Raw genomic sequence first — 12,677 nt, 5'->3', positions numbered from 1 at the left:
AACTAAATTAAAAATAAATAAATAAATGTCATTTATTTTCTGGACTTACTGTGTATTTTAGAAGAGTCTACACTAACCTAGTAGCTTTGACGAATTTGAAGCATCCATTTCAACTCTAGCAATACCAATTTTGTTAAAAGCAAATTAATGAAACTTCTTCCCTCAATCAGTCTTACATTTTCCTCACATGGTCCTCCATTAACTATCCTGCTCTTTACATCTCATTTGTTTCTTGTTTGTGGCTTACAATTATCTCTTCAGCTTGACCATTACAGGAATTCTTCTTTACTGACCCTTTGCAATTACCCTTGAGTGCAATTCTGTTCTTGACGGGCATCTTGTTCTGTTTCCTTTCCCACCCCATGTGATTCTAAGTGTTCTCAGGAGCTCAGCCCAGGGTAAGGCACTCTGCTTAGCTAGCTCTTCTAATGCATGAACACTGGGTCTGGCAACAAAAGATAAAAAAGAAAAAGTAATTCACGTGGTTTATTAAGGGTCAGGAATTACCTGCTCTGATGCAGCAAAACGTCTAGAAGGTGAAGGATTCAAGTGGTACGTAAAGTTGGACAGGAAGTTGAGAGATGTCAAAAGATAAGTGGTCTTCTATAAGAATATATATAAGTGGAGGATCTAATTGTTACTTTCTTTGAACATTTACTGAATAACCACTGTAATGCATAGCTGCCATGAAGAAAAGAAAGTTTAATAAGGAAGTAAAACTACAGATCAAAGCAGAAGCTTCTAGACTAGACTTTTCCAGGTCTGGTTTTGGATCTTTTAAAACTAATTTTACAGAATTAGTTCAGTATGATATCACTTATATGTGGAATCTAAAAAAGAAAACAAACTGCCCTTTACGCGGTCACACTGAGCTAGCGCCTGGGCCTGGGATGGGGCCGCAGCGTCCACACACTCACCGCCTCCTGCTGTCTCCTGCTGCTTCCGGACCATGGTCACCAGCAAAGTGAGCAAGCTTCAAGCCTTCGTGAAAATGTGCAAGCAGGACACGAGTGTTCTGCACACCGAGGAAATGCACTTCCTGAGGGAGTGGGTGGAGAGCATGGGGGGTAAAATACCACCTGCTACTCATAAAACTAATTTGGAAGAAAATACCAAGGAAGAAAAAACAGATACTAAGAAGGTGGAGGAAAACATAAAGACAGACGAACCATCAAGTGAGGAAAGTGATCTAGAAATTGACAATGAAGGTGTGCTTGAACCAGGCACTGATGCCCCTCAAGAAATGGGAGATGAAAATGTAGAGATAACTGAGGAGATGATGGATCAGGCAAATGATAAAAACGTGGCTGCCATTGATGCCCTAAATGTTGGTGAACTACAGAAAGCCATTGATTGTTCACAGATGCCATCAAGCTAAATCCTTGTTTGGCCATTCTGTATGCCAAGAGAGCAAGTGTCTTCATCAAATTACAGAAGCCAAATGCTGCCATCCGAGACTGTGACAGAGCTATTGAAATAAATCCTGATTCTGCTCAGCCATACAAGTGGCGAGGGAAAGCACACAGACTTTTGAGCCATTGGGAAGAAGCTGCCCATGATCTTGCCCTTGCCTGTAAACTGGATTATGATGAAGATGCTAGTGCAATGCTGAAAGAAGTTCAACCAAGGGCCCAGAAAATTGCTGAACATCAGAGAATGTATGAGCGAAAACGTGAAGAGCAAGAGATCAAAGAAAGAATAGAAAGGGTCAAGAATACTCGGGAAGAACATGAGAGAGCCCAGAGGGAGGAAGAAGCCAGACAACAGTCAGGAGCTCAGTATGGCTCTTTTCCAGGCGGCTTTCCTGGCAGAATGCCTGGTAATTTTCCTGGAGGAATGCCTAGAATGGGAGGGGGCATGCCTGGAATGGTAGGAATGCCTGGGCTCAATGAAATTCTTAGTGATCCAGAGGTTCTTGCAGGCATGCAGGATCCAGAAGTTATGGTGGCCTTCCAGGATGTGGCTCAGAACCTGGCAAATATGTCAAAATATCAGAGCAATCCAAAAGTTATGAATCTCATCAGTAAGTTGTCGGCCAAATTTGGAAGTCAAGCATAATGCCCTGCTGACAAATAAAGCCCCTGCTGAAGGAAAAGCAACTTAGATCACCTCATGGATGTCATAATAACACAAACCAGTGTACCTCTGACCTTCTCATGAAGAAAGCTGGGGTGCTTTGAAGATAATCTCTACCCCTCTGCCCCAAATGCAGCTGAAACATTTTACAGTGGTTTTCCATTAGGGTATTCATTCAGATAATGTCTTCTTACTAGAAATTACAAAATTTAAACCTTAAAAATATTTAAAACAAATTAAAAGGGTGTGTTAATCCCTACATTTTTCTTTACTAATCATTTTGGTTTTTTCCTTTGAATTAATTAGGCAAGGAAGATACTTCAGTATGGAAGATTTATTGTTCAAGTTTGAGTGAAATAAGATTTATTAGTGGGAGGCAAATGTAACATTTAAATAGATAAAGTTTGAGCTGGATATATGGTTACTGAAGCATTTTGATTTATCTTTTTAATTGCTTCATTATTATTATTTTTAATAATTTTCTTCCATGAAACTATTGGGACCACCAGTATTTCAGTAGGACCTGGCTAGGGACTGGAAGTACTTGGCAGGGCAGCAGTAATCTTACTGCATTTTATATAATGTGTACCTTTGTGCAGATGCATTTAAATCTTACACTGTGGTGAAGGGATGATTTTTACACAGCTGCAGTAAAATCAGATTACTTAGCTCTGTTCTTATCTGATATCTAAAATAAATGTTTCATATTACCACATATGGGAAATAAGGGAATACTTTTCTTTTTGTATTTCTATGTTTAAAATGTTCTTTTCAGATCAGAAGTTGCCCAACTCTTTGTCTGCTTTCTACTTGTTTTCACATTTTTTTTCCTCTTACTCTTCTTGGGCTAAAGATGATGCTCTTTCACTAGCATCATCACTGCTATCATCATTCACAGCATAATTAATGCTGGGTTTAATTTAATATGTAATACAAATAGTGGCTACGTAGGGTAATACCCATAATAGCTGTAGTTTCTTACTTGGCCAAGAGATTTCATATTTAAGTGTTAGATTTCCTCTTTGGTGAAATCTTAACATACCAAAAGATGTTGGAAGAAGGGATTCCCTTTGGTGTTTGGTCTCCTACTTAGGAAATACCTACGGCAGTTAGAGTTTATCTTGTAGTATTAATTTTTGGAGAAGTTTGAATTAATTGATACACAAAGAGGGGAACCTAAATTCCTAATCCAGCATGAACTAAAAAAACTGATGAGATTCATGGTGTTTCTTCATTGTGGAGTTGTCAGCATTATGAAAGATGCATTGTTCTATTCAGCTCTTAAATACTGCAGCCATGTCCCCACCTCTCCTTATTCCTTCCCTCTCCCCCAAGGATAAAGAAAATGATAAATTTTCTGTTGTACATACAATTCTTATATTAAATGAGGCTAAGTCCAGGCACTCTACCAGGAATTGCTAGGTTTCTACTTATTATCTTTCAATGTAAAAAGTGCTAGTTTAAAAGCAATTTCAAGGGATGAGAACCTCTGTACTTTGCTTATTTGAAGAATCAATGGTAGGAGCAGTGAAGTAAATTCCATGGAATACATTTCTGAAATCATAAGTAAGTTGATTCAAGTTTTTACGCTTTGCTGTACACAAGCAAATAGAAATGCATCTGTTAAGTGAGAAAAAACTGTATGCTGATTGAGTATGTTTTTTAAAACCCTTTAAAAATACTCAACATTAAAACATGAGTTTGAGCTTGGTGGTGTTCTTTTTGTTAATATGTGTTCTCCTCAAAATTTCCAGTGTGTGCTGTAATTCAGGACCAGCTGCTTCTGGATTTTTCATTTGATCTACACATTACCTAAGTACCTTCTAACATTGCACATATTACCATAAACAGGTAAAAGTAAAATTGGTCCTTAAATGTATCCTGTGCTTTTTAGACTTTTAAGTTAATACAAAGTATGTCTTCAAACAAAAAAAAAAGAAAGAAAGAAAACAAACTAATGAATATAACAAAAAAGAATCAGACTCACAGATATAGAGAAAAATTAGTGGTTACCAGTGGGGAAAAGGATGGGGGGGGCAAGATAGGGGTAGGGGATTAAGAGATACAAAACACTACATATAAAATAAATAAGCTACAAGGATCTATTGTACAATATAGGACTATAACCAATATTTTATAATAACTATAAATGAAGTATAACCTTTAAAAATTGTGAATCAGTATGTAGTACACCTGAAACTTACATAATATTGTACATCAACTATACCTCAATTAAAAAAACAAATTTCTGGGACTTCCCTGGCAGTCCAGTGGTTAACACTCCGCGCTTCCACTGCAGGGGTCATGGGTTTGATCTCTGGTTGGGAACTGAAATCCCACATGCCTCATGGTGTGGCTAAAAAAAAACCAACAAACAAACAAATTTTGCAAAATTATTTCAGTGCAACATACATTTATTGAACATAAAGTAAAATTATGTTTGTTATTTTTGCATGATAGGGAATCTACTCTGTTATTTGTGTTTTTCTTTTATCATTCTTGGTTGTGTACACAAGAGTATATGCAGACTATTTCTTTCTTTCTTTTTTTTTTTTTGCGGTACGCGGGCCTCTCACTGTTGTGGCCTCTCCCGTTGCGGAGCACAGGCTCCGGAAACGCAGGCTCAGTGGCCATGGCTCACGGGCCTAGCTGCTCCGCGCATGTGGGATCTTCCCAGAAAGGGGCACAAACCCGCGTCGCCTGCATTGGCAGGCGGAATCTCAACCACTGCGCCACCAGGGAAGCCCAGACTACTTCTTCAGTGAGCACAGAGATCCCTTAGTGATCTATTTCATTTAATAAGCTCTTGTCTAGTACGTGCCATGTGTCAGGCACTTTTTTAAGCGCTTTACCAATGTTAACTTATGAAATCTTATGACTTCATGTAAATTCATTTTTCCTGGTAACTTATGTGAGGATCCTAAACAGTGACTCTCCTGGAACATTCCTGTTAATAAATTTATTTAATAAACCAAACATACTAAGAATAAATACATCTAAGTAGTAATCAAATGCTACCATGACGAACATACTGATGTCTATATTTGCAGTCTATTTGATCTCTCTTAACACAAAAAGGACACATATGAGTAGATTCACCTATTCATTTATTCGTGTATGTATGCATATCTCCTTTTATTCAATACACTTTTACTAAGTATTGCTGTGTAAAAGCAACATGTTCAGTGATTTAAAAAAAAGTTATGAATAGGATCACTTTATATTCAAGAAGTTTATATACTGGGGGCCATATGTTGTGGCAAAGAATACAGATAAGACAAGAAAGCAAATATGTACACAGAATACATGTAAGCTTGAAAATAAAAGTTCTATAATAAACATAAAAACAATGCCCAGGGTGGACTGTGTAAAACTAGAGATGGGAGCATTTAAGCTGAATATGTGCCATTTTAGTGATGGAAGTCCTTACTATTACACAGGCCAAGAGGGTGTAGAAATATGGATGGACTTCAGCTGGATCAAGATTTTCCTGGGCTACAGTGATGTGTTGACAATTGTTAGGGGAAAATCATTTGCTAAATTATCGAGAAAATGCAGCCTCTCCAGTAAAAGGAAATTTTTCTACTAGTTTCCAGTGGTAAAATAGTCTACCAGTTCTACATTTTTTGTTTTACTGTTTCTGAATTTTGATTGCCGTAAGAACTAGAAATATCTTTCATCTCCAGCTGGCAATAAAGCTCTACTCCATTTTCCAAGTTGGACTGCTATAATCTTCTTTAATGAGTCTACCATAGCTCACTCTCTCCAGAGCCTCCAACTGGATCAAAAAATAATCCTTAGCCAAAGGAGCAGCAGAACAGCATGGTTTCTCCATCCTGATGCAATGCTTTTTACAATAGTTACTACTTGATTTCTGTTCCAACTAAGAGGTGTTTTGACAGATTAAATAAAAGATGAGCCTTGAAAACTCATGAACCTTGTTTCCTTATCTCTACTTTATCATAATAAAAACATTAATTCTGTTCTCAGAGAGGGAAAAAATTCAAAGGTTCCCCAATTTTTGCCTGGTATAATCAGATAACAGCAATCAGATTTTTTAAAGGTGACATCATGTAAAGTCTTTTCAGACTACAGCAATACTTGCTGGTCTAAAATATTAAAACTACTAATTAATGAATTTTTGAATGAGGAAGTAGTAAGTGATCAACTGAATTGCAAGTTCTGAAATTTTGTAACATCTGCTACTCTTGAAACAATAATATACGAATGAAAATTTCTTCTATACTTTTGGAAATGTTGTTAATCTTGCATTACCTACAAGCAGATTCCATACAAACATCTTAATAAATGTCTCATGAAAAGCTAGTTAAGATAGGTAACGATAGCCTCATTTAAAGAAAAACGTAAGACAGTGTTTGCATTTGCCTGTGTTTACCAAAACTGATTGAATATTTTCCATGTAGTTAATGACTGTAGAAGAAATTAACTCACACATTCATTGTGTATAATTGTACTTATTTTCCTTATTCAATACAAAAGGTTGTTGTCAAATTATGCTGTTTGTAGCACCTATAGCAGCTAACTGGGTACAGAGAGAGGAGGTCAGAAATACCAGGTAAAAGCTGGCTGTTGATATGGACATGACATCTCATTTTGGAGCAGTACAATTTATGTTGTCTGATGTTTCAAGAACTTTCTATGCATTTTTCTTCCATACGAAGGGACAAATTATATAGAAACTATGATTGTTTGTGGTGTTTTGAAACAATAAAGAAGTTATGAAGGGAATGATTTTACATTTTTGACACATTAAACCAAATATAGAAGACAAACGTGCCAAAGGTCTCCTCAACAATATTACAGACTCTTGCAATCTGATTCTTTAAACCAAGCCTAGCAAAGCACAAGTTATTTACTAGAAAACAAAACTAAACCAAAAACAAACAAAAAACTCCAATCAGCCTGAATTTCACCGGAAATTTGTAGGGCTAATGTGACACGAACTTCAAGTTGTCCATGAATGGTCAGTTGAGAAGGACACTTACATTGAACACATTTGCAATTTTAGTCCACGCTCTTCATAGCTTTTGAAATTTCAAACTTACTCATACAGATACAGCACATTAGCTGTAGCCAAACTGAATAAACACATTCTAAGTGTTTTAAATCAGTCCTTAAAACAATTTTCAATTTTGGGTTATAAGGGATGAAAATTTCCTTATGCACATTGCTTAAAAACTTCTCCTGGTTGGTTTCATTTTTGTGTGTGTTTAATTTAGCCAGCTCATTTTCTTCAGATTTATTTTCACCAAATACATAGCAGTCAATCAAATATATAAGATTCATGCCATTGACGTTTTCAAAGTTACATAGCTACTAATCAATAGGCTAAAATATTATACCTCATTCTCATACGCACTGGGTAAATGGTGGATTAGAGAAGATTTTTTAACAAAGAAATAGAGAGAGATAAAAAGAGAAACAAGAGTGTGCTACAGTTCCAAGATCTTTATGGACAAGTAAAATTAATCCATGTATTGAAAAGAGGCTTGGCAATAACTTGTCAGGGCCCATGTATGTGGTAAAGCAGTAAACCAGAGGCAGAATTGAGATTCAGGAGGGATATCACATTTTTTATTAGACATTTGCTATATTTTGGTAATCATTTACCTTGAAAGCCTTGGTGGGAGTCAAGATCATCTCTCCTCGGAAAAGCTGAACATTCTGGCTTTCCCAGCTAGGGTATGGTCCTGTGACTCAGCTCCACAAACCACGCGATCTAGACTTGAATTTGGACTATGTGTCTCTCTCTCTCTTTCTCATGACTGTGGTGGCAATTTCTACAAGGCCAAGCTCCCTGTGCAGAAAGTTTTGTGATTTATTTTTTAGCTAGGAGCTCACATTCCTTGAATCTTTGTGGGAATAATTTGAGGCCTGGGTAAAGGATGTGTTCTTCTGAGAGGATACAACACAGACTGTTTTCACAGGCAAAACTTTGGTAATAACACTCTGGGAACTGCCGAGAAATCAATTTGACTAGTCCATTAAATAGTGCCATAAATAGGCTTGTATTTAAAGAGCCATTAGCATGTCTTTTTGGCACGTGTGGTGCTAGCTGGTGAACATTATTAAAGGTCTAGAATTAGGCTTGTTTAATAGTATTCAGAGGTGAGAATGAAAAATATTGGGCAAAGGGGAACTACAGTTGCCAGTATGCACTTTCTGATTTTTAATGACATTTGATGTCTAGCTGAAGTCTTTTGCTACTCTTTTTTTTTTTTTAACATCTTTATTGGGGTATAATTGCTTTACAATGGTGTGTTAGTTTCTGCTTTATAACAAAGTGAATCAGTTATACATATACATATGTTCCCATATCTCTTCCCTCTTACTTTTTTCCTTCAGTGTGACTTTTCAGATTGAAGCAAATGTAATCTCTAATTGAAGGTATTTGGATATAGATTGTGATTCAGAAACCAGATTCAAGTTTCATCCTTTTTTGAGAAACACATTTTTTGTTCTTATCTTTTGGTGAAAATATATAAGTGTATTGTGGATATTTGCTTACGAATGGAATTGCTGGGTCATACTATATCTTTATGAAAAAGCTTTCCCAAATAGTTGTACCAATTTACATCCCAGGCAGTCTATGATAACCCAGGCATACCACTTGTCAATCTTTTTCATTTTAGCCATTCTGATAAGTAGTAGTGTCTCATTGTGATTATAATTTGCATTTCCCTGATGAGCTTGAGGACCCTTAATATGTTTATGGTCTTTTGGATAACTTCATTTGTAAAGTGCTTATTCATTTCTTTTGCCTATTTTTCACTGGGCTATCAGTATCTTTTATTGATTTGGTGGGAGCTCTTTATGTATATTGGATACACGTTTTCTGTTGATTATATGTACTATGTAAAATTTCCACTGTTTTATGACTTGATTGTGATCAACAAAATTTTTTATTTTATTTTAGTAAATTGTTTGACACAGATTTTAAGCTCAGAAGTTTTTAATGTTAGTATTTAAGAAATCTTTGTCTACCCCTGAAATCTTGAATATATTCTCTCACAATCTGCCAACTGGTTTTGGGTAGGCCATAATGGAGAAGTAAAGATTCATTTTATTTCACACATATATCCCATTAACCCAGGACCACTTTTTGAATAAAACTGACATATCTATACTGTTCTTCAGTGCTGTTTTTATGTTAAATCAAGTATTGTTTAATGCCCTTATTGTTCTGTTCTATTACTATATTTGTACCAATACCACAATGTCCTAATTTTTGGAGTGTTGTAATAAACCTTTTATCTGTTACTGTAAGTACTCCAATTTTTTCTATAAGATTGTCTTTGCATTTGTATATACATTTTAGAATCACCTCAATTACTGACAAAACCACCTTATGAATTTTAATGGGGATTGTTTTGAATATGTAGGTCAATTTTGGTAGAACAAACTGTAAGGTCGGATCTTAACAAACGGCACCACGAAACAGAGGAAAGCTTCAAGTGAGCTTTATTAGGGAGCGCTCCCGGGCGAGGTTCACTGGTCCAAGAGAAAGGGGCCAGAGAAGTCGCACCCGGGCGAGGGTTGGGCAAGATTTTATAGGGGAAGAAGGGAAAGGGGTGTGGTGAATCTGGGAGGGCGCAGAGTATTCCTTATTTGGTGGTCTTTTCGGGTATCCTGGGGAACCGTTAGTCCCGCCCCTCGAAAGGCGGGAAGGCTGGGCCGGGTTTAAAGTCCCTAGGTCAGTTCCTGGAACTGGGTGGTCCGGAATGTCTCCAGGGCAGTTTCTGGAACTGGGTGCTCTGGAGAATTTCGGTCTGATGCAACCTGTGAATCTGATTGTGTTCCCCTACCTCGGGCCAGTTGGCCTTACACAAACATCTTCATAATATTGAGTCTTCCAATAATTAGCATGTTAAATTTTGATTGATTTGAGTCTTTTTAATTTATCTCAGTAGTATTATATAATTTTCTAAATAAAAATCTCACATCTTTTGTTAGAGTTATTACAGTGTATTTGTTATTTTCTCAGGCCATTGTGAATTAAACATATTTTTTAAATGTTTTCTAAATGGTTGCTCTCAATGTAGAGGAATACAATTGATTTTTCTGGTAGAGTTATGCAAGCCAGTAATATTCTAAGACTCAGATATTAACTCTAATAGTTCATCCTTAGATTTTTTTTTGGACTTTTCTATAAATACAATCAGGTCATCTTCTAAAAACAAAAATTAGAAGCTTAATTATTTTTCCTATTCTTACACAGTTATTTTTCTTGTCTAATTGTACTAGTTAGGATCTTCAATACAAAGCTGAATAAAAGTGGTGGTGACCAGTATTTCTATCTAGTTTCTGATTTCAGAGAAATGATACAATATCTAAACATGAAATATGATATTTGTGTAGCATTTTTGTAGATACAATAGGGGAGCAAAACTTGCTAACCAAAAAATGCCTCTTTGGTATGTGGAGTACTTCAAGCTGAAATCAATCAAGGAAGATTCAGGAAGAAACTTTGACCTTCCCCCTAACATCTAAAAGAATGTAAATAGAGGACCTGTTCCAGGAAGGGAGCTATCATCATAGATAACAATAGTATGTAGTATGAACTGCATGTGTAGACAAGTAGGAACCTAGCAAAGTCTGTTAAAATTCCTCTCTGTGTCCCATTGTCTCTGCGTGGTCCAGCAAACATTTATTTACCAAACATTTGCTTTTCCATCTCCATGTCAATTGTCTTCCTCCATTTTGAAGTCACAAACCAATACTCCTGACATCCTCTTTTGTCTTTAGTCGAAGATGACATTTCAGTTGAGCGCTTTGGCCATTTTGACAAGTTACTCAGTTTTTCTGTGTCTTTCAAGTATACATGTTATTAAATTATTTGATTTTTCTTCTTTTAATCTGTCTTATGTTGGCCAGAAGAACACAGAAGGGGAGAGAAAATTTTCTTCCTCCCTGACTATGCCCTTTTTTAGACTAAGAACATTCCCTTCTAGTTCCTAGATTGCTAAAAGCTTTTTGTTGTTGTTGTTGTTGTTGTTGTTGTTGTTTGCGGTATGTGGGCCTCTCACTGCTGTGGCCTCTCCCGTTGCAGAGCACAGGCTTCGGACGCACAGGCCCAGTGGCCATGGCCCACAGGCCCAGCTCCTCCGCGGCATGTGGGATCCTCCTGGACCGGGGCACGAATCCGCATCCCCCTGCATCGGCAGGCGGACTCCCAACCACTGCGCCACCAGGGAAGCCCTCTAAAAGCTTTTATTATGAAAAAGTATTGAATTACCGCAAGTTATTTTTCTGCTGTTAGGATAATCATATACTTTTGCTTATTCACTAATGTGGTAAATTAATTGATTTTTTTACAATGTTAAATCAATGATGCTTTATTAGAATAAATTTTACATTTCTGTAATGTATTCTCCTTTTATATAGTGCTGGATTTAGTTTGCTAACATTTTGCTTAGAATTTTTATATCTATGTTTGTGAGAGAGATAAATTATCCATATTTATAATCTTTTAAATTTTGATGCCAAGGAAATCTGATTTAGTAAAATAAGTTGGGAAGTCTTTATTTTTCTTCTTCTTCATCTTACTTTCTAGGATATTTTGGGTAAATTGTATTTATATATTATTTAGTGTTTGAAGTATTTCAACAGTGGCTTGGAGTTTTTGTTGGGAAGTTTTTAAATTAAGGATTTGAGTGCTTCAATGGAGTTGATACTCTATTTTTTTCATGTCAGTTATGGTAAACCTTATATTTTCTAGATATTTGTCAAGTTTACATAAATTTGCAAAATCTGTGGCTTAAAGACATTTATAACATTCTATTATTATCTATGTAATGCTAATAAAATTTGCAATGATACCACTTTTTTATTCATTATATTAATTATATAGGCCTTTGTCTGGGTTTACAAAATGTATTAATCTGGGGCTTCCCTGGTGGCGCAGTGGTTGAGAGTCCACCTGCCGATGCAGGGGACGTGGGTTCGTGCCCCGGTCCGGGAAGATCCCACATGCAGTGGAGCGGCTGGGCCCGTGAGCCATAGCCGCTGAGCCTGTGCGTCCGGAGCCTGTGCTCCGCAACGGGAGAGACCACAACAGTGAGAGGCCAGCGTACTGCAAAAAAAAAAAAAAAAAAAGTATTAATCTGAGCTTAACTGATAAAGAATATACTCTGTGTGATTTTAGTGCTTTGATATTTATTGCTACTTACTTTATGGTACAGAATATCATCAAATTTAATATATGCATATATCCCATTTATACTCAAAAAGAATATGTAATCTTCAATATATGGAAACAATTTTAATATTCAATATCTTTATTGATTTTGTGCCTATGTGACTCACATAAAGCTGTTTTAAAATTTCTAACCTAAATTGTAGATTTCTCTATTTCTCCTTTTAGTTCTATTTTTTATATATGGTAAAGCTATAATTAGGTACATATATATCTAGATTGTTCTTTTCATCATTTTGAATCGTCATAAGGACGTATGGAAACATAGAAGAGAATCTGAAGAAAACTTCAAGTAATACAAGAAGAGAGGCAATTTCATTGCAATATATGGTAAAGATTTTGAGCAATTTCTTAGATGGGAAGATGGAAAATGGGAGATCTGTAT

At 36.3% G+C, this 12,677-nt stretch overlaps 1 protein-coding gene across 1 annotated transcript; it reads left to right on the top strand.

Moving 5' to 3' along the window:
• Positions 1–922: 922 nt before the first annotated feature.
• Positions 923–2,058, top strand: LOC309958375 (hsc70-interacting protein-like; the record flags this gene model as incomplete). Its single annotated transcript, XM_082834192.1, is given in 2 exon segments — positions 923–1,352; positions 1,355–2,058. Coding segments are annotated over 2 exon segments (1,107 nt in total). The 5' UTR covers positions 923–949.
• Positions 2,059–12,677: the final 10,619 nt, after the last annotated feature.

Source organism: Leucopleurus acutus (assembly GCF_964270905.1).
Source record: "Leucopleurus acutus genome assembly, chromosome: 2".
In the NCBI taxonomy this organism is placed as follows: Eukaryota; Metazoa; Chordata; class Mammalia; order Artiodactyla; family Delphinidae; genus Leucopleurus; species Leucopleurus acutus.
This window is presented reverse-complemented; position numbering and strand designations above follow the sequence as displayed.